The 21964-nt window shown below is 49.7% G+C and overlaps 1 protein-coding gene and 1 long non-coding RNA gene across 3 annotated transcripts; one reads left to right on the top strand and one right to left on the bottom strand.

The window, feature by feature from the left end:
* The first annotated feature begins 98 nt into the window (after positions 1-98).
* LOC309656309 lies at positions 99-10906 on the top strand. Its single transcript, XR_014261286.1, has 2 exons — positions 99-948; positions 2236-10906. It is a non-coding gene; the product is annotated as an uncharacterized lncRNA (long non-coding RNA).
* Positions 9725-20365, bottom strand: AJUBA (ajuba LIM protein). 2 transcript variants are annotated; one of them, XM_082452404.1, is made up of 8 exons: positions 18966-20363; positions 16075-16176; positions 14378-14445; positions 14194-14256; positions 13344-13474; positions 13208-13259; positions 12434-12502; positions 9725-11979 (listed from the first exon to the last, which is right to left on the bottom strand). In XM_082452404.1, the coding sequence occupies exons 1-8, from the start codon at positions 19996-19998 to the stop codon at positions 11824-11826; spliced, it is 1674 nt and encodes a 557-aa protein (XP_082308530.1). In that variant the 5' UTR covers positions 19999-20363; the 3' UTR covers positions 9725-11823. The 2 variants fall into 2 exon arrangements, with proteins under 2 accessions (XP_082308530.1, XP_082308531.1); XM_082452405.1 differs by lacking the exon at positions 14378-14445 and having other exon boundaries at positions 14194-14249; positions 18966-20365.
* Between the last annotated feature and the right edge of the window lie 1599 nt (positions 20366-21964).

Genomic DNA, 21964 nt, shown 5'->3' with positions numbered 1-21964 from the left:
GGAGGCAGTGGTAGGGGGCGGGGCCCCGCTCGAGGCGGGAACGCAGGCTCCGCCCCCCGCCTCGCTCGCGCCCTTAGACCCCAACGGCCGGAAGACTGGGTGTTCGGAATCCGGGCTGGGAAAGGGAGACGTCGTAGGCAGGCTTCTTTGCCCTTTCTCCTGGGTACCTTCCCCCATGTTGAGGGCAAACGTTGAGAAGATGGTAGTAATTGCCAGCTTCTACTGAGGGCCCACGATGAGTCAGACTACGCCAAGCGTTTTACTTGCCTTGCCCCGCCCCGTTTAGTTCTTACAGTGTCCTGCGAGGAAGTCACTATCATACCCATTTTACAGAGGGGAAGACTAAAGGGCAAAGAGGTTATGTGGCTTGCTCAAGGTCGCGGCTTGCAGAGTGTAAACCTGACCCAAGGGCCCTCTGAACCTTCCCAGACCTGCCGCCCACCCCGACCCTGTCTGCAAGTCTCCTTGGTCAGGCGCTCCCAGCCCTGCCCCTTGGGTGGGCTTCCCATCCAATTTCCTCCCCCAGGCTCCTCCTCTGCCCTCTCCTTTACCTCTCATCCGTCACTAAAACCCCTGTCTTCTGTTTTTAGACTATGTGGACATTTATTGTTTGCTTAACCAGAAGTCTGGCGCTGGGGGTCCTAAGGCTTCTTAGCAGCTCCCTGGTATCAAGGTTGTTTGCAATTCTCTTCGCAGTCCCCTCGTGGTCAAAAGGTGGCTTCAGAAGTTCAAGGAGTACATCCTCTCAACAGCATCCCAAGCAAGAAGGAAGGGGAAGAGCCTTCTTCCTGTAACAGTCAGGGAAGAAAATCTTTCCAGAACCACCCAGCAGACTTTCCCATATGTCTTATTGCCAGGTTGGGTCACCTGCCCACCTCTAGACCAGTGAGCTGGATGTCTTACATTTGCCCCCCAGATCCACCTTCTGTTCTTCAACCTATGTAGAAGGTAAGGACTACCTCAGGACTTCAGGGTTCCCATATTCCCTGACTGGTATCAGCCAATGGGGGATCCCAGCAGGAGGTGGGAGGGAGAGAAGACAGTGATGGGACGAGGAGGACAATTCCCCTGACTTCCTCTCTGGCCTTGACCTCAGGCTGGCTATGGACTTTGACCAAAGGTCATTGCTCCTCTCAGGGGGGTCTCCCCACCTCTCTCTGTCTTAACCCTCACCCACCCTTTTTTCAAAGTCGACTGGAATTAGGTGAATTATTTTTTAAATATTTGATGTTAAGTAAATTGCACCAAGGTTATGAAATCTCTTGCATCAGAGAAGCAGATAGTCTGGGGTAGAGGGAAAAGAATCTCAGGGCTAGATGTGCTGGGTGGCAGAGAGTTTAACCTTTTCTTTTGGTACCAACTAGAGAATTCTGCTAGCAATACATAGGGAAATAGGGTGATCCAGTGCAGAAATTTTTTACCCCTGGTCATCTTGTCAACTTCCACCTTTCATGCTTAATGTTAAAGTGCTGTCATTTTCTAAGGTTTTAAAAGATCATTTATGCTTCCTCAGTTCTGTAGTGCAGCGTCATTAAATATCAGGCATAATGTCCCTAACAAACAGCACTTGGAACAAAATAGCAAGCGTGCTTTGGTGACTCAGAGCTGATCAGAAATCTACTGAAATTTCATGTCTCATAGTTGCCAAATTTTCTAAAATGGTACTACAAAGCTTTGGCTAAGCAGCTCTAAAGTACTGGGGAAATGAGGAGGTGAAGGGTACAGAGGCCTGTCTTCAGGTAGGAGGGCAGAGGGGAGAGCCTTGGGAAGCCTTGAATTGGATCAAACCTTCACATGCAATTATCTGTTCCATCTCTGTCTCTAACAAACTGTGTGACCTTGGGTTTCCGGTTCCTTATCTGTCAAAAGGAAGAACTAACATATTTCTAGCTCCTCCAATCTCACAGTGTTGATGTAATGATCAAATGAGATAATGGCTGAGATAATGCTTTGGAAAGACTATCAAAGTGAGGTGTTTTACAACTGACACTTATTAAGCACTTACTAAGTGCCTTGGGAGAGACACAAAGATAAATAGGACTCAGTCCCTGCCCTGAAGAATTTCATAATCTAGTTCAGAAGATAAAACATACATATGAAAAGCAAACAGTACATGGCAGCAAAAAGGTGTCAAAAGAGCAGTTTAGATTATAAATACCAGAGAAACTTGAAGAAGGTACAGAACTCTTTCTGCAGGAATGGATAGGGAAGACTCTGAAATAAATCTTCTCTTAGCTGGGCCTGAAAGGAGAGGAAATTTGGATCATTTCGAATGGAGGAAACTTCCCAGCAAGTGGAGGCAGAGACAAGGAGTCCAAGCTGCATTCTGGGTCCAAGAGGAGACCAGACCAGGTGAAGTGAAAGACTTCACAGGCCAGTTCTACTTAAGACGAGAAAGTTGAGCCTATAGACCATCCTGGCAGCTAAGACTGCAGCAGAATACCGAAAAAGGATCTTACAATTGACACCATCTGGTGTCCTTGAGCAAGAAAGAATTGCAAGAGAGGCCCTAGAATTCATTCTCTTTCTCTCTCCCCATCCCTCCCTCCCTCTCTATCTCTTTGCTCTGGATTTTTTAAAAAACAGCTTTATTGAGGTATTTTGGCACCCAATATTTAAAGTGTACTGCTCATTAAGTTTTGACATAACTATACATCTGTGAAACCATCACCGCAATCAACATTGTGAACATAGGCATCATTCCCTAAGTGATTACTTGTGCCCCTTTGTAATTCCTCTCTCGGGCCCCTTGCAACCACTGATCTGCTTTCTGTCACTGTGGATTAGTTTGCACTTTCTAGAATTTTATATAAATGGAATCAAATAAAGATGTACTCTTTTTTGTCTGGCTAATTTTACTCAGCATAGTGAATTTTGAGTTTTATCCATGTTGTTGCTACTCTCAATAATTCTTTTTTTTTCAGTTCATGTTTTTATTGTGGAGAAGTGCTACAGAATCCTCTTTAAAACCTTAATTTTGGGGGGTTTGTATTTAAGGAGGTGCTTCCTCCATGACCCCAAGGTACCTATCTCAGTGCTTGGCATACAGAGGCACTTATTTGTTGAAAGGATGAATTTTTGACCACCCCACAGTGCTAATACCTTATATAGTTTTGTTTGTTCCGTGGGATGCTTGGCCTTTATAGGCCTGTCTCTACATCACTGTTGTTCATCTCACCTTCTGCTATACCATATGCACAATACAATCGCTCACTTCTTAAATGTTCTTTAATGATAAAGCCATGAACATGCTCAAGTATTCCTGAGCTAGACTCTGGTGGAGGAGGGGGTGTTAGGGGGGAGGTGGAGAAAGATAAATTAGGCATAACTCCTGTTCACAATCTAGCTCTACCTTCTTGAAGACATTGCTCTTGACTGAGTATTCAAAAAAATATTCAAAAACATATTCACATATGTTTTAACGATAATAAATGTAAATGGGAGTCTGAGAAAAAGTCTACTTAGCCTTTCAGACTTGGGCCATTCCTTTGCTGCATTGTCTAGAATTGCAGAGAAGAATGGAGATTCGCTGAGAATATTGCAGGGACTCTGCCTCCCATACCCTAGCCAGGAAACAAAACGCTGCTCCAAAGATAGAGATTTCGGGTGAGCATTTAGGATTCTACTTACCAAACTAATGGAAAGTTTTGAGTAGAATATTTTCTCCCACTGAAAATTTGGGCTTATATAACCCGTTTCAAAGCTAGGACATTAAAATAGCCATTGAATTATGGAACCATGCTTAACTAAGCAATTGTCTAGAAAAAAAATTTTTTAAAGCCATACCACTTTGGGGAATTCCCTGGTGGCCTAGTGGTTAGGATTCAGTGGTTTCACTGTGGAGGCCCGGGTTCGATCCCTGGTTGGGGAACCGTCCCACATGCCATGCAGTGTGACCAAAATACAAAAATAAATAAATAAAAATTAACAAACAAACAAACAAAGCCATACCACTTTGAAAGTACCTGAAGACAAGTAGCAGGAATATATTATGGTATTATGGACTCAGAAGCTAGTTTCAGGAATAAAAATTATTACAGGCAGTCAAGAGATTTCAGAATTATTTTCAAGGGTGTTCACTGGAAAATGAAGTTATTCAGAGCCACAACTATTGATGATTAAGCTAGAAAATTTCATGCCCATTTGTTAAGTACATGATTTAAGGAGAAAACAGGTGGATAAAGAAAATATGTAATCAACCTATGACATCAAATGAAAATTTTAGAACAAATGTTCATAATGTGCCACTTTTGCAAACGCTTAACCCTTCCAAGGGGCTTTCAAACCCAGCGCTGTGGCTTCAAGGGTGGCCTGACTGTTCATGGAAACTTGTTATACAAACTGGAATGAGCCTGGTTTTACTGAGAAGCTGTTGTGAGCTAGGATATAAACAAGGCCTGATAGGAAATTTTGGATCTCAAAGAAAAGCTGAGAAGTTTGGCTCAAAAAATGGGACAGATTGAAGCCATTTTTAACACAGGGATATGAAACAGTTAAAGGAAATTGACTCAGAAGAAGATTCATATCATTTTGAAAAGCTAGACATGAAGCACAACGTGTTCAGTTCTTGTTATAACCGACCGAGTGTGGTGCTGTAATGCGCAAACACGTACCAGGCTGATAAAGTATTTCCCTGGGCTTTAAACTGACGATGACACTGTCTCATACTGAGCTGCATATGGAAGAGATTTTCTCCTTTAAAAATTGTGTCAGAGCCAGTGGGAGAAATAGACCTACCAAAGGGCATTTGGAGTTTCATGCTTGGGAAGAACATACACTGTAAATATTGAAACGCTTCCTATGATTAAGGTGTTATGCAAAAAAAAAAAAAAAAAAAAGCAAAACCTTGAGGAAGTTAGCAATTTAGTATACTTTCTATATTCCATTTACCAAAGAGAAATTTTGCCAAACTAATTTATAGTATTCAACCATGGTAGCTAAGTAGATTAAGTGTTACATCTGGGTTTCCCATGACTGGGTTGCTGTATAAAAACCCAGGCACAGATATTTCTGGAATGCATGCTTTTCTTGGGCAGCATTTCAAAACTAATTTATCGGTATTTTCAAATGATTAATAATGGGAGACTCTATGGATGGGGAGCCCTTGATCATCCAAATCAAGGGTTACTGACTCACAAGTCTATGGGAGGGCTTCCCTGGTGGCGCAGTGGTTGAGAATCCGCCTGCCAATGCAGGGGTCACGGGTTCAAGCCCTGGTCCGGGAAGATCCCACATGCCGCGGAGCAACTAAGCCCAAGCGCCATAACTACTGAGCCTGCGCTCCAGAGCCCGCGAGCCACAACTACTGAGCCCACGTGCTACAACTACTGAAGCCCGTGTGCCTAGAGCCCGTGCTCCACAACAAGAGAAGCCACAGCAATGAGAAGCCTGCACACTGCAACAAAGAGCAGCCCCGGCTCGCCGCAACTAGAGAAAGCCCGCGCACAGCAACGAAGACCCAACGCAGCCAAAAATAAATAAATTAATAAATAAATTTATTAAAAAAAATAAAGTCTATGGGACCCAGGCAGGTAATTAATGTCTGACGGGCACAGACCAAAGAGTGGTGGAGACTGTGTCAAACTAAGGAGAGAATACGTCAAGCAAAGGAGCAGCCATCACTCAGTTCTGACCAGTTGCTGCCATGTGGCAATGGAAGCCCGGGGTGACACATCTTCTGATTATTCAAAAAACCTTAGTAACCCAGCTCTTTGTATATAATATCCAGATTTTTATATGAAATCTCCTGAATTGTAAATGTTGGCAACCAGTTATTCATAACAGCTTATTATTATTACCGAGGAAGTACACATGCATCGTATAAAAACGGAAAATGTAGGCCAACAACAACAGAACATATTCCCACCACTCAGAGAACACCACTGTTAACACTTTAGTGCATATCCTTTCAGATCTTTTTTATTCATAAATATATGGACATTTGAAAAGCAAAATGATTATGGTTTCGGAACTGGTATTTTATTAATGATTTTGACCTTTCCATTTCAGTAAATTTTCACCCCATCTAATTCCCTGTTTATATTAAAACATTTCCAGTTGACCACAAACATCTTTTGTAGCAATTTGTTTAAACTAACAGGGAATCCAGGACCATGCATTGGATTATTATTGTATACCTTAAGTCTCTTTCATAGCAGTTTTGGCTTAAAAAAAAAAAATCATACTGACTTGCTGAAGAGAGCTGGCCAGTTGCCCTGCAGAATGCTTCACCTCCTAGATTTGTCCAGTTGCTTCCTCCTAGTGTCCATTAGTGCGTTTCTCTATCCCCAATATTTCCTGTAAACTGTAAGTTATATCTAATACTTCTTTTGGGGTAGGGAGCAGCTAGAATATATGCTAGGTTGGGTTATGTATTTGCCTCACACCAGAACTGGCCCTACTGGTAAGTGATACCAAGACTGTTTCCAGGAAATGAGTGATGACAATCTGATCCCTCCAATATACAGTTACATTTTTGTCCTCAACTTTGTAAACTGACAGTGTTACTTGGCGCTGTATGAATGTGCGGTTGTCTACCAATGATTTCACCTATGGTTTTTAACACCAATTAATAATCTTTGCTAGGATCAATAGTTTTATCAAAGTTCACAAAATGCCATTTTCCCAATTCTGTCATTCTTTCTACATCTATTAGCTGGCATTTTTTCCTTCTTCAACTAGGGTTCAAGTTAGTACTATAGAAAATAACTCCCGGTGGGCCAAACTCAATGCATTTGGGGACAGGATTTAGCCAGTGGGCTGCCACCTTCTGATCTACACTCTAAGCCAGACTGTTTCATCACTGTTTCATCACCTGTACCCTGCGCATTAGGTCTCGTTTGTAACACTCAATTTCTTTGCATTTGTTGACATGTTGCTTGTAATCTTCTCACCGCATTTTATGTGTGTATTTATCTCCCTGGCTGGACTGTGGCCTCCTCAAGGACAGGGACTCCCCTGCAGTATATTTCCTTTGTTTCCCCTAATGTGCTCTTAAAGGTACTTTGGTGATTGCTAATCCTAATTAACAAAAAAGCACTAATAAGAACCAAAAGTTTTCATTATTATCTCTCGTGTTCCCTGGCTTTCCCACTAAAACTTGCCCTAATTATCTGCCATAGTGAAGCACTTGTCTCATTTACAGTTTACTGATGCCCTGGGAGTCCCTGGGTGGGGGTAGTGGGGAGGGAAGAGGGGAAATAAGCTCTTTATTAGTCTTCAGAAGTTGGAAAGTCATTTTCCAGCTGTGTGACCTTGGGTAAGTCCCATCATCACTCAGACTTTCTATTTCTTCATTCAGTAAAATGAGGTGACGGGGATATCTCTAAACGCACACCTCGCTTGGCTGTAACTCTCTAGGATACATGCCTAACCAGTACCTTTTAGTAGATGTTCCTCCTAACCCATCTCTCCCTGCTCCCTTCACATGGGTCAACACTATCCTTTCTAAGAGGATAGTAGCTGAAATAATACCCACAGTGGACAGAATTTGCCTCTGACGACTTCCCGACCATCACAGTTAGACCAGTCTAATCTATATGTGCCAGGAATAGTCTGCTCAGATTTCCAAGGTCAAACCTTAGGACCTCCTTCCCAACGAGGGCCAAGCGTGGACAACAGGGCCCTCCACAAGCAATTGACACAGCAGAGGCCCAGCCTTAGGTCTTCCTTGCTGCAAGGGAAGAGAGGATGGAGAGGATTGAGATTGGTTAGACCCTTACCCTTCTTGTGGAGTCTTGCCTTTAGGGTTCTGAATGCCCCTAGGCCAGCACTGGGGTATGGGTCCTTCTAAAAAAGAAAAAAAGAGAAATAAAAATGCTTCAACTCACTGCTTCTTCCCAATCCTTTTCTCGCAGTCCTGTTAGTCTCTTTTTATTCCCCCCTTTTTATTCCCTTCCATCTAGGTACAGTCTCAGGGACCTCATCCAAATGGCTTTCTGTGCCCTGAAACAGCTTTCTCTTATGTCCTTCTTGACTGAGGATGGTCTCCAGCCTGATTATAAATGGAGTCTTACCATTTCCATGGCCTTGAGAGCTCCAGGGGGAAGGGGAAGCAGTCAAGTCTCTAAGAAGTAAGGCAGAGAACCCGCACCAGCCGGCTTATTCACAAACCCCATTCGGGCCTGTAGCAAACAGGGCTGGCCAGAGCAAATAGCTCAAGTCTGCTGTGAGAGCCTGACCCCTGTCCATGACTCTCATCTAAAGAGAAACAAAACGGATCCATAATTCTTCCATTTCCCCTTTCGCCGTCTCAGGCCTATTGGCTGTTGATGAAAATCAGGTGGCAAATTGGCCAAACAAGTTCCACCTGTTGCTGTATCCTTGGCAGCATCCCATGAATCTTTCAATACCAACGGGAAATAGTAAATAGAACTGCCAAGGATGAGCAATCTCCCTGTGAACAGGAAGAAGGGAAGCTCTTGAGATGTGGGGTACACTTGGAACTTGCCAGCGATGCCATGCAGCAGCTGGGTCTTCTCCTATGCCATGGCCTGCCTTCCCTGGGCCCGTCTTCATCAGATATTAGCACTTGTTTTTCCTCAGGAAGGAGAAAGTAGCCCCAGTGGCAAGGACAGAGTCTTGGGGACCCCTCAGGGTTAGGACAGATGAGCACAGACCTAGAAAGGAATCAGCCAGTCAGTGGCAGAGGGAGGCCAAAACCACAGTAAGAAACAAAGGGTCAGAGTGACAGAGTGGACAAGACCCCCAAGAGTAAAAGAACTGAAGGGATGGATGTAAGGCTACACGTGCTTGTCTGCATTTCCCAGACCTGGAGCAGCCTGGTGAGAGATTTTCCCAGTCACAGAGCCTTTGTATTCACTTATTTAATAACAATAGTTCAGAAGAAGCAATCCCAGCTGTAGAACACGTAATTTTGTTTCAGAACATTACCCTGCCCAAAAAAAAAAAGTGCATTTCCTCCGCTCTGGCACTCCATGGTGTGAATCTGATCTCTTACTTTCACTCAGAGGCCTCTTTTTTTTTTTTTTAATTAATTAATTTTTGGCTGTGTTGGGTCTTCGTTTCTGTGCGAGGGCTTTCTCTAGTTGCGGCAAGCGGGGGCCACTCTTCATCGCGGTGCGCGGGCCTCTCACTATCGCGGCCTCTCTTGTTGCGGAGCACAAGCTCCAGACGCGCAGGCTCAGTAGTTGTGGCTCACGGGCCTAGTTGCTCCGCGGCATGTGGGATCTTCCCAGACCAGGGCTCGAACCCGTGTCCCCTGCATTAGCAGGCAGATTCTCAACCACTGCGCCACCAGGGAAGCCCATCAGAGGCCTCTTTTATGCAATTCCCAGGTTGGCTGGCAAAGTCATCTTAGAATCATCCCTAAATGTGGAATTTCTGTTCTCAAGAGTCATTTCCAATATGAAACTCTAAGTGGTGGAGAATAAAGACTAAGGATCAAAGGTTATCAGACTAATTTGCCTAAAACCAATTCACCTAGAGACAGTTTCAAATAAGTATTTATCAAATCTGCAGCATTTCAAAAAGATTTCGCAGATTCACCCTTTCACTTTTCATTGCTGTTGTCTGTACACCTTTGTTAGTCAACTGAGTATGCCACATGCCTGTTTATTTGTTGAGACTCTATTGGCCTTTTAACAGCAGGAATGTAGTAGACAGACCAAGGCATCAAAATCATATTGAGCTCTGTTACAGTTTTCAAAGCATCTAATTTGGAAAAGAATATTGGATTAAGAAACACAAAAAATGATACACAAAATGTCTGTACCAATTCTATTTATTGCTGGAAACTTTTAAAAAAAAAGTTTGAAAAGTAGGTAACAGAAAAAGATATCCATAAAGGTAGGAAGCAATCTCATCATTTACAAAGTGCTGCAAATTTGATAAATTTATGCTGCTGATAACTCAGGGGTACTCTTAGACGAAAAGATATAAATCCTTGAAATACCCAAGCGTGACAAAAAAGAACAGAACAACTAAATGGCTATAAAAATATCCAAAAGGTAACTCAGCTTTTGGTAAACTGGTCATCAAGTGAACTTTAAGTAAACAAGTTTTTAGTGGATTGGTTTTAAGAGATCTAGCCAAACTGATCAGAACCAAGTGAAAGTGTTTTGCCTCTCTGGCTCCTGGAACCTCACAGTTTGGGAGCTGTGGTGGATATAACTCTGGTTTCCTCTGTGAGGCAGCAGGTCTGGAGAGCTGAACTACTACTAATGAACCAAGTGTAAGAGTCCCCTGATGTGAGAGAGAGAGAGAGAGAGTGTGTGTGTGCCCGTGTGCACACAAATGTATACTAGAGATACAGACTAGAATCAGACCTTTAGAAAATACTGGAACCCGCCTGTGTGTGCCTGTTACGTGCTACAGCACAGGCTGCACACCTGGAAAGGCCAGTCACCCACATCATGGCAACTGGAGGGCTCCACCTCCACAATCCATTTGGAATGTCTTGATCTTTGGTCTCTGGCCCTTGGGGCCCTCCCTAGAGGACTCTTCTGCCAGGGCTACAGAGTGCCTTCCTTTTCTTGACTGGCCTCAGAGGGGCCCACTGGCCAGAGGAATTTGTCAATGGTGGTGATGGCAGCAGCAGTGACTGCATCTCAGATATACTGGGTTGGCCAAAAAGTTCGTTTGATATTTTCCGTAAGATGGCTCTAGTAGCGCTTAGTTGTCTTTAACTTCATTTGAAACAATTTTGTTAGATTGTATTGTGACAGCTATCATATCAGTGTGCATTTTAAAAAAAACTTATAAAAATTGGTGTATTTTTGTGTAGCCATTTTAATATTGAAGATGGAAGAAAAAAGGAGCATTTTCGGCATATTATGCTTTATTATTTCAAGGAAGGTAAAAACACAACTGAAACGCAAAATAAGATTTGTGCAGTGTATGGAGAAGGTGCTGTGACTGATCGAACGTGTCAAAAGTGGTTTGCGAAGTTTCGTGCTGGAGATTTCTCGCTGGACGATGCTCTACGGTTGGGTAGACCAGTTGAAGTTGATAACGATCAAATCAAGACATTAACTGAGAACAATCAACATTATACCACACGGGAGATAGCCGACATACTCAAAATACCCAGATCAAGCGCTGAAAATTATTTGCACCAGCTTGGTTGTGTTAATTGCTTTGATGTTTGGGTTCCACCTAACTTAAGTGAAAAAAAAACGTTCTTGACCATATTTCCGCATGCGATTCTCTACTGAAATGTAACGAAAACGTTCCGTTTTTAAAACAAATTGTAACGGGTGATGAAAAGTGGATACTGTACAATAACGTGGAATGGAAGAGATCGTGGGGCGAGCGAAATGAACTACCACCAACCACACCAAAGCCCGGACTTGATCCAAAGAAGGTGATGTTGTGCATACGGTGGGATTGGAAGGGAGTCCTTTACTATGAGCTCCTTCCAGAAAACCAAATGATTAATTCCAACAAGTACTGCTCCCAATTAGACCAACTGAAAGCAGCACTCGATGAAAAGCATCCGGAATCAGTCAACAGAAAACGCATAATCTTCCATCAGGATAACGCAAGACCGCGTGTTTCTTTGATGACCAGGCAAGAACTGTTACAGCTTGGCTGGGAAGTTCTGATTCATCCGCTGTATTCACCAGACATTGCACCTTCGGATTTCCATTTATTTCGGTCTTTACAAAATTCTCTTAATGGAAAAAATTTCAATTCCCTGGAAGACTGTAAAAGGCACCTGGAACAGTTCTTTGCTCAAAAAGAGAGTTTTGGGAAGATGGAATTATGAAGTTGCCTGAAAAATGGTAGAAGGTAGTGGAACAAAACAGTGACTACACTGTCCAACAAAGTTCTTGGTGAAAATGAAAAATGTGTCTTTTATTTTTACTTAAAAACCGAAGGAACTTTTTGGCCAACCCAATAATTGGCAGGGGGCTGTCGGGCATTGAGCCGCTGCATGTGACAGCCGTGGCAGAGCAAGTGCCCATCCAGAGGGAAGCAGCAGCAGCCTTCCTCGTCACTCAGCTGCATCCGGCAGTCCTAGGGAAGAAGGACACCTAGTTTACCTCAGCCCAGGCACCGGGGACATCGTCGAAGTCGGCCCTGCTGGGCACTAGACTCCCAGTGACTGGGAAAAAGGGGGCGGGGCTGGAGGGGGATGAACTCCCAGCAGAGAAACCTGAGAAAATACCTCAGCTGGACGCCAGGTGTCGCTGCTACAGCAGAAATAATGAGACAGGCTCCCATTTCCAGCTGTTACCAGGAGTCCCTAGTTTTAGGAGTCTTGACTCTGGGGAAGCCAGATTTAGAAAGGACTAAACGACCACACCCAGAGAGAGTGGCTGAAGGACGCGAAAGAGACTGGAGATGGGTCAGAGCACCTTCCTGGTTTCCCGTATCCTAGACCTCTCCTACAGACTCTGGCAGTTCTAGGACTTCACTCCCCCAGCCCCCTTCTAGCTCTCGTCTGGGATCCCGGGCACCCAACACTCACCTCGCAGTGGTAGCACTCAAAGTGATAATCTCGGTCCATGGATATCACCCTCACAATGTCCTCACAGCCCTGAAATAATGCACACCCCCATGGGCATGAGAGCAGCACGATAACCCCAACTCTCCCCTCCCCCGCCAGCCCCCCTTCCAACGGGAAGGTCATACAGAGGCCTCCAGAGCCTCTCTGCCACCGTCTGCAGCTTTGAGGTGGCCTCTGCAAACCCTGTGGGAACCTTCCCCCTCTCCTTCCTTGGCACTGCCTCCAGGAAGGCATGTCCCCTCGTGGAGCCTCACCTCTGTCCAGGGGCTCAGGCCTTACAGAGGGAAAGGAAAGGGGCAGGCTGCATCAATAACGTAAGCTAAGCCGGGGACGAGGAGACCCAATAGGGCCTGGTTCCTCATGGGCTTTTGGCTTCTCTCCCTTGGCACACACAGCGTAAATCATTTCTGACCCCTTCCTACCAGCCCTGAGGATTCTTCCCACCTTTTTCCAGCCCCTACATCTGGGGGCTGGTGACCTTGACTTCAAAGAAAGTCTCCTTCTCTGGACTGGGAGAAAAGAGATGGAGCCTGGGTCCAGCAAGGCTGTCAGACAAGTCCAGGCCCGGATGTTGGGGTCAGGGTGATGACCCAGAGAGCAGAGTCACACGGGAATCTTCGCGGAGTACATTCCTCAGCACCACTGCCTCCCAGGGGAGGCCAGGCGGCATGTCCCCAGTCCCTCCCCAGAGGCAGCAGCACTGGCTGCCCTGCAGGAGAACACAGACATACTGACCTCTGAGGGGAGGATGGGTTGGCCACAGGCCGCACACTTAGGAGCGTAATTCCTGAAAGAGAGAGGACAGAGGGGAGCTGAGGTGGGGGGAATCCCTGAGCCCAGGTCCACACCACACCCTGGGCGGGGCACTCACTTGTGGTAGTCTGTGACACAGTACACCTGGTTGGAGAAGTCCACAGTGAAGGGGATGCCGTCCAGGCACTTGTTGCAAACGATGCATCGGAAGCAGCCGGGGTGATAGGACTTTCCCATTGCCTGGAGGATCTGGCTCGGGGGGTGGGAGGAGAATCAGTCTCTGCTCTCCAGCTACCGAAGACGTTCCCTGCTGCTCCCACTAACCTCATCTGAGCCCCTGCTCTCGTCCTAGAACAATGCTGTGTAATCTGGGAGGACCAAAGAGTCTTAAAATGGAGGCAGAAACCCTGAAAAAGGTCTTAGGGAGCCTCCACGCCAGTGTTTCTCAGCCTTGGCTGCATATCAGGGTCACCCAGGGAGGTTTTTAAGCCCATCAATGCCTGGGTCCCACCCAGAAGTATTCACCACAGTCTCTGGTGATGACCCAGCATTGGTATTTTCTTTACTTCTTCCCAGGTGATCTGCTAGGCTGCCAGGGCTGTGAACCACTGATTCAACCCAACTTCTCCTTACAGAAAAGAAAACTGAGCTTCAACTGATCCCAACCAGTAGCAGAAAGGGGATTAAGCCTCAGGACCCCACGCTGCTGGCTCAGGTGGAGGGCCGGGCTGTGCCTGCAGAGTTAGGGAGTTAGAGATCACAGGAGCCTGGGGTGGCAGGCTGAGGAGTCCAGACTTGATCCCATAGGCAAAGAGAAGCCACTGTAAACAGTGGTTCTCGGGAAGAATGGGATGCAAGTAGTTGCTGATAGGTTTCCTCCCCCCACCTTTTCTCAGTATGCATTTAGTTCCTGATTCCACCCCTCGGCCCCTCAGCCTCACAGTCTCAGCTGAAGACACTGTGCTTACCTTCTCCAAAATCAAGTGACCACAGACACAGCATTTCTCAGCTGCCTCCTGAAACCCTGAAAACTAGGAGGAGAAGACCAAGGGAGGATGTTACGGGCTGAGAATGACCTGATGGGTGGAACCCCAGTGGGCCACAGAGAAAGGGGTGGGAGCCAATTCCAGGCCCAGGGGACCCCTCACTCACCAGATAATCTTCCTCACAGTACACAGAGCCGTTGACGCTGTAGAAAGCCTTGCAGCGCAAAGTTCGCCCTAGAAGCAGTAGACAAGGGGCTGGAGCCTCTCCCAGGGTCCAGGCACAGGGCGTCCCCGCCATGGGGTAACTGCTCTCCGGTGTTTCATGATGCGTTTAAATCTGGATTTCAGTGCTTGTCCGCCTAACTGCTGTCTGTCCCGTCTCCCCACACAAATACCCCATCTGATGCAATTCCAATTTGTTTGGTCTCACTTCTGCCAATTCCCCACTCCTTTGCTTGCTGCTCTTCCAGCTCCTGCCCCCTCAACAGTTTTCTGTGACCCTGCTTTAAAGGGGTGCCGCCTTCTCCAGTGCCTGTGCTTGCTCGGGGAGCCACCTGGGAAAGCAAAGCCAACCACAGGCTGGGGGACAAGGTCAAGGAGCTCTGAACACGGGGCCCTACAATGCGCTCAGAGACGATCACACTGTCATGGATTTTGCCCTCTGGGACCTTTCCACCCAGGAGCTTCTGCACAGCTCTCCTGTTCTCCTAGCCCTGTCTGTCTCCCAGGGATAGGCTCCATGGAGGTCAGGACATACTGGAACTACTGCTGGGGACAAAGTGCTTTGTTTGGGAGCAAAGTCGGCCCCCTTTCCTGCTGCACTAGGCTGCTTCCCCAAGCTTAGAGGGACCCAGAGTCTCCGGGGTCAGCAGCAGCCCAGGATCTTCTGCAAGCAGACAAGGCAGGACCGCTCCCCGTGAAACCAACACCCAGGAACTGCTCCAGGGTGTCTAAATTATCAGGGATGAGGAGGAATGAGAATTGGCAAGTTTCCTACCTCTGCCCTCTTCTCATCAAAATCTCCACTTCCAGCTCTGCCCAGTGGTTTAGAAAAGTTGACTTAGAAACTTATGAGACACAAGGGAGTAGAGAGAGGGAAAGAGACATTCCCAAAAGAGGCTCTATAAACAGAAGGACAAACAGATAGATGAACCTAAAGGGAGCCAGGCAGGGGCTGGGAGTGGCTGGAGTCAGACAGGCAGAGATAGGAAATTAAAGGTCCAGCAAAGGAATCAGAGTGGGTAAGCGGGGGGCCGGGTAATGAGGGAGGTGAGGGAAAGGCTGGGGAGTTGAGGCCGCTGGGCGCACCCCCTGCTCCAGGCGGGCCTCCTGAGCTAACAGCAGCGGGCATTCCTGGAGCGTGATGTCATCAGCTTGGCATGGCCCAGTGGCCTGCACTCCAGCGAGGTGGCTGAACTCTGACCAGCCGAGAGAAAACCCCCCTCTCCACTCCCCCACAGCTCCCCGCTCCCTCAGCCCACCCCACCCTTCCCACATTCCAGTCTTTCACTGTCGCCCCAGGCAACTCGGCTGCCCAAGACCAAGCCCCTCCAAGGAGAGGCTGGAGGGCTGGGAGGGAGTCCAGGCTGGGCAAGCAGGAAGGCAGAAAAAAGAGGGAGGAATAGAGCGGAGGAAAGAGGCTCAGCAGAGGGAGGGCTGACCTCAGCAAGCTGACCCAACATGGGGGCGGGCGGGAGAGAGCCAGGTAGAGCACAGAGAAGGGAAGCAAGAGAGAAGGTGGGAGCCAGACCAGCAAATGGAGAGGCACAAGCCCTGCTTTCCCTAGGCACTCATGAGTGTGTATGTGCGGAGAGTGCTTGAGCCCTCAGGCCCTGGTCCAGAAGGTCTGGGGGCTGCACTCACCACAGGAGCAGCAGACAAAGCACTGGGTATGGTAGAGGCTGTCCAGAGCCTGGCAGGCGTTGCTCTGCCCATAGATGCCTTTGTTGCACTTGATACAGGTGCCTGAGAGGAGAGAAGAGGTTGTCAGCATCAGAGCGCACTCCCCCAGCTCAAAACCAGGGATTCCTCATCTTTCCTGATGGCAGAGGACCACCAGTCACAGCCTCCTTTTGACGGGCTCCCTTTTGGGAAGAGAGAGTTAATGGGATGCAGCAAGGTCTTGGCTGGGCAGACTTATTCTTGTTTACTGATTAATCAACAGACATTTTCTGAACATCTATTTAGTGCCTCGCAACAATATTATGCCCAATACTGTGGAAAATTGGAGAAACTCAAAGGTATGGTCCCTGGACTTCAGACGCTTGGTTTCTGTTGGGGAGAAAAGACTAATCAGGCAACATATGATCCCCGTTGCACTGTGTGGGACAGTCAGAGATGTGAGTCCATAAGGGCCCAGCAGCAGGCTGGAAAAAACTTCCTAGTGAAAGCACGCCAGGTCCAGAAAGCCTCTCCAGGACCTCGGCTTCCTCATCTGTCAAATGAACTGCCATTCAGCTACAGAATGACTTCTGCTCTGTACCTCTAGGCTTCCAAAGATGGAAAGAAGGATCTGGCTCAGCAGAGGGCCCTGTGCAGAGGGGACCATGTGAGTGTGACTCCTCTGGGGAGGTGGCTGCTGAGAATGCAGGGTGTGTTCCAAGGATTGAGGGTTGCAGAGGAAGGGGGGGAAGGGTGGCAGAACCCCTAATGTCTCCCTGTCATCTTCTATCATAGGAGGAACAGAGCCAAACTGCTCTTCCCTGACATCTCCCCTAAAATACATAACACCTGGCTCTGGCACCCGCCTTTCCTGGGTGTGTTCTTCCCTCCTTCCACTCCCCAATTCCAGGCCCATGAGTGAGGGCTAGGGCCTGTCTTTGGGGAACAGATCCCAACGGGCCCGCCTCACCCCGCCCCACCTCTCCCCCTCGGCACACTGCCACACTCCTTGCCTGTTGGGGCCCATCCAGTCTTTGCCCAGGGGCTTGGGAGCCCGTGCAGCAGCTGCAGCGACTGATGGGCCCAGGCCTGTCCTGCTCCCACCCTCTGGCAGCTGGGCAAGGCTGTAGCCAAGGAAGAGGGCCCCTACTAGGGGCAGGAGTAGGAGGGTACAGTCAGGCTGGGGGTTCTGTCAGAGGAGGCAACCTGACCCCTAGGGAGAGAAGCACGCCTCCCCCCCACCGGGGTCAAAATTCGGCTTCCCCAGGGCAGGGGAACTCTGCCCCAAGATTGCCATGCCAGGGGGCCCTGTCAGAGCCATTGCTCTGGGAAGCCTTGGACATTACGGGAAGACAAGAGCCAACTGCTCAGGCATGTCCGCCTCACCTCCTCTAACCCAGCATATCCACTCCTAGGTTCTTCCTGCCATTTTACTGCACTCTCTCCCAGCTCCTTTCTTCCTTCTGGTTCTGATGGCTTAGCCGAGGAGACTTCTCTCCACCCATCAGCCACTTCTCCCCAGCCTCAAAAGGAAACTGCTAAAAGGATCCTGTCGCTTAGTCTCCCTTGACCAAAGCATCATCTGCTCTGGGTTTTCCTCTCTCAGGTGGGGGCGGGGTGGGGGGGAAATGGGGGGAGGTTGGAGTTGAACCAGCCTGCAGCCCTGCTACCTCTGAACCTCCTTCCCAACCTTCCTTCCCTGGCTGGGTTCCTCTCTCTATTTACATTTCTAGCCACAGAGTTCTAGAGCATGGGGTCCGGGGCAGGAACATGGATGGTGAGAAAGGTGAGAAGATGCTGGGAACACTGAAGAGGCCCACAGACCTAGGGGCGGGCCCTCCACTTCTTTCTGTACTTCCTATCACAATCAGATTAGCATTTTTTAATATAGTGAAGTGGTGCCTGTGGGTCTCGGCTAAAAGATCGTTCAAGACACCAATATACCCCCCCATAGCCGAGACATATAATCAATTAACACTTCTTGAAGGTAACTGCGTCCGGGAGAGAGGCGGCGACCAGGTTTCTTTAGCAGGAGGAAATAAGGGGCTACTTCGTGCCTGAATTCTGAGCAGGTTATGGCCAGAACTGAAGCCCGGGTTATTTCTGGCAGCTATACACGGTCGCCATCCATCCAGGGGTAATGTTGTACCGGTGGTCAAGGCTTCTGCCCTGACTTCCGGAGGATGGGGAAAACAGAAGCTGACACCACCGGGTCTCGGCTTAAATGCCCACCCACGCACGGAGCCAGCAGGACTTGGGCCAGACAGCAGTAGGGTCCCTGCTTTCCGTCCCAGGGCTTTCTTCCTCCCCCCGGGCTCCATTTCCCCGACCGCGGCCACAGCTCCGCGCGTGTTAGGAAGCAGCTCCCCCACCCCCTGCACCCCACCTCCGCCCAGTGCCGCGCGGCCGGCCCCGCCCGCGGGCACCTGGAGCGCCCGGGCAGGAGCCGGCATGCACGCGGCCCACCCGCCCCGCCCCCCCACCCGCGCATTCCCCGAATTCCTGCGGGCGGAGCCTGGGCCCGGCTGGGGGCGCGGCGCGCAGGAGCCTGCAGGGGCAACGCCGCCGAGGGGGGAGCAAGATGGGGGGATGCTCTCCCAGCCCCACTTGGTTCCCCTCAACAAGGCCTCCTACCGCGAAAAACCCAGGCTCTAAAGCTGAGGAACTGGGATTCACGAGATCATCAGGGGGGTTTAATTTAGAAGGAATAAGGTGCCCGTGGTCCATCTGAAACCCAGTGGGAAGAGGAAATTCCTCTTGCCTCTTTTCCCCCGCGTCTCTGCCTCCGACTTCCCAGCGCCCGCCGCTGGGGCAGTGGGGAACCGAATGCGGTGACGGGTCTCTTCCCGTCCTTAACCACTTCTCTCACTCACCAAAGTAGTCCTCTCTGGACTCCGGCTCCCGCATCCGGGCCCGGGCGGCCTCTGGAACGAACGCACCTGGCGGCTCCTCGAGACCTGACGGCTCAATCCCCGAGGGTTCCCCGCGGGCGCCGGCTTCTCGCCCACCTGTGCCCACCGTCAGGCGCAGCAACGCTGTTAGTTCATCTTGGTATCGGGCGCCCGCGGCGCAGTCCCCGTAGCCAGTCACCGAGTGTCGTCCGGGTTGCGCCCCTCGTCTCTCCAAGGGCCCTGCCGCTCCCACTCCGGCCCCGGCTAGAGCTCCCGGGCTGCCCAGGGCTGGGGGATACGAGTGGCGGCTTTCCTGGCAGCCGAACCCCGCGGGCCGATGAGCGCACAGTCGGTCCAGGGCAGCGTGGAGCTCGGGGTAGGCGGACGGCACCCCTCCAGAGGAATAGCCCGCCGGAACCCCGGCCAGAGTTGGGCCAAACAGGCATGGCCCGGCGGGCAGGGGGCTGCCGTGGCGCTGGTCGTAGCCCATGCTGATGCCGCTGGTACGGTTGCTGCAGGGTCGGCTACCTCCGGCTCCACCAGCCCCCGCCCCGTCCAGCAGCAGACTGCCCCGGGGGCTGGACGGCTTGCTCGCGTCGCTGGCTGAGCTACTGGCGAAACTGGAGCGGGGGCTTAGGGCTGGGGCCGTCTCCAGCCGAAAGTCGGGGGGCAATGACTGAGGTAGAGGCAAGGCCCGGGTGGAAGGCGGTCCCCCGGGAAAGGAGCCTTCGTAGCGCGGCGCCTCAAAGGAGCCGCGAGGGTTCCGCTCAGCGTCCAGGGGGCCTTGCTCCCGGGCTGGCTCCAACGGCTCATCCCCAGGTCCCCCAGTAGCTCCACGGGGCCCTGATTTCCTAGGTCCCCCCAACCCACTCAGGCGCCCCTTGCCCGGCCCGGGGGTCCCATCAGACCCAGACCTGCTAGATTCACCCTTTCTGCGGCCGAACTTGGCGCTGCCGGAGTCCGAGAGTCTTAACTTCTCCAGCAGGCGACTGGCTTTCTCCCCTAACCGCTCCATGCCCTCGGGCCTGGGGCCTCCAGCCCCCTCCCCGCCCGGCACCCTGCAGCGTCTCGGCGGCCGCCTCTCTTTCCCTGCGGCCGGACTTCGCTTCCCCAGGGGCACAGGATAGGCACAGGAGTTTAGCGGGCGCCCCGGATGCCCGGCGCCAAGAATCCCGCAGCATCCCCCAGCGAGAGGGGTTGCGTCCCCCCGCGCATCAGGGGTTAAGCGGGGCTAGAAGTGCCTACGGCCGCGGCTGTCCGGTCCGCAGGTCTATCTGTTCACGCGTCGACTCGCCCGGCAGCCCCACTCTCCCAGGCCCCCGCCCCCCTCGCTCACACACTCAGCACCGACTCAACTTCTCTCCCAAACTTTTGTCTGCCTGGCCGGATCTACTTTCCTGGAGGGGCGGAGCGCCGTGTGCGAGACGAACGGGGGTGTCGGCGCAGGAATCTGGTGCGTCGGAAAGGGGGGGCGGGTGTTGGTGCTAAGTGTCCTGGAGCTGGAGATCCGCCGACTGGAGGCGAAAGGAGGGCGAGGGGCAGTTGGGACAGTTGGTACTACATCAGTCAAGAATTGGGACATGAAAAAGTGGGGGAGGGGGAGGGGAACTCTTTGTTTGCAGTTGGAATGCGCGGAGGGGCACGGTGGAATGTCGCGGTCCAGGACGGGGCGACGCGAGGCATGTTGTGCGCAAACACCGTGACTTTGTTTCTAGTGTGGGGACTGTGGGAGAGATGAGAAGGGACTGATACAGAAGTAGTGAGACAGGGAGAGAGAAGAAAGGTAGATACATAAAGAGGTTCAGAGACGCATAAGAGCCCAGAAAGGCGAGGAAGCCCTTATAGAGAGGTGGTGGAAGACAGGTATGGAAAGAAAGGAGAGCCGGACCAAAGGGGATCGTGGGTGGTGCGGAGACGGAAGGCTGAACAGACCAAGAGAAAGACAAATTTGTTCAGGTCCAGAGAGAATGAGAGACAAACAGATAAGCTGCAATAAAAAGACAACTTTCTGAACCCAAAACTCTGTAACGGGAGGGAGGGAGCTTTAGTGTGTATATAAAAGGAGAGAGGAAAAGGCTTGGGACTAATCTTTACCTTCAGGGTAGGACAGATAGAGGGATAGATAGACACCCCCTGGTGTTGGGAAATGAGATTTTTAGCAAATATTTCAGGTGACTGGGGATAGAAGGCCCGGTTTTAGAGCTAGCGAACGCCTCGCCCTTGGTTGGCGCACAGTAGTTGGTGATAAAGAATAAGTACTAACTTAAAAGGGAGAAAAAGAAAATGTCATTTAGAGGAGATAGCAAGTGAAAATGATCAAGGTGGAAAAGGAAAAGAGGCTGATCGTGGCCATACTAGAAGGATCAAGAATAAGGAAAAGAGGAAGCCATGGCTGAAGCTGAACATGCCTAATTAAATATCAGCCAACTGATTTTGCCCAGACTAGCACATGGCGGGGGAGAGGGGAATGGAGAAAGAAATGACTCCTTTGTATTTAGATAGTAAATTCATATGAAAATTATATGCAAACAAATCATGCATATTATTTTCATCTCAACATTTTGAACACCTTTTATAATTTTAGTGTAGCCTTAGGGAATGGGGGAGGAAAGGAGGTTAATATCTTTGGGGAAATTAATTTGGCACAAACTATTTGGCTTCTCTGTCCTAGCTGCATTGTCTCCCTGACCTCATCTCTCCTGAGAATCAGCCTCTCTGTTTCCCAGGTCAGGCCTACAGCTTTTCCCTGATCCAGAGGAGAGTTTACTCTCAGATTGGAAGCAGGGAGGACTGAAAGCATTAGTAACCAAGGGGAGCTATCAGGTTGCATCCAGAACCTGCTGTGAGCTATGTCTTCAGAATCAACCATAATGTTCTCCCTCCTTTCCTGTTTCCACATGGGGAAGGAGAACTCGGATTCTTCCTTCCAATTACTTACATCCTCTAATATTTGGGAACTTTGCTCCTTTGGGGTTAAAGTG

Source organism: Balaenoptera physalus, assembly GCF_965194825.1.
Source record: "Balaenoptera physalus genome assembly, chromosome: 2".
Taxonomy (NCBI): Eukaryota; Metazoa; Chordata; class Mammalia; order Artiodactyla; family Balaenopteridae; genus Balaenoptera; species Balaenoptera physalus.
This window is presented reverse-complemented; position numbering and strand designations above follow the sequence as displayed.

Bases quoted from the DNA above. Each gene is read 5' to 3' on its own strand.
- AJUBA (XM_082452404.1), bottom strand. From the start codon at position 19,998: ATGGAGCGGTTAGGGGAGAAAGCCAGTCGCCTGCTGGAGAAGTTAAGA. The intron at 13,475-14,193 runs GTAAGCACAGTG...CCCCCGAGCCAG, and splicing joins GTCACTTGATTTTGGAGAAG to ATCCTCCAGGCAATGGGAAA. The intron at 12,503-13,207 runs GTCAGTATGTCT...GCATTATTTCAG, and splicing joins AACCCATCCTCCCCTCAGAG to GGCTGTGAGGACATTGTGAG.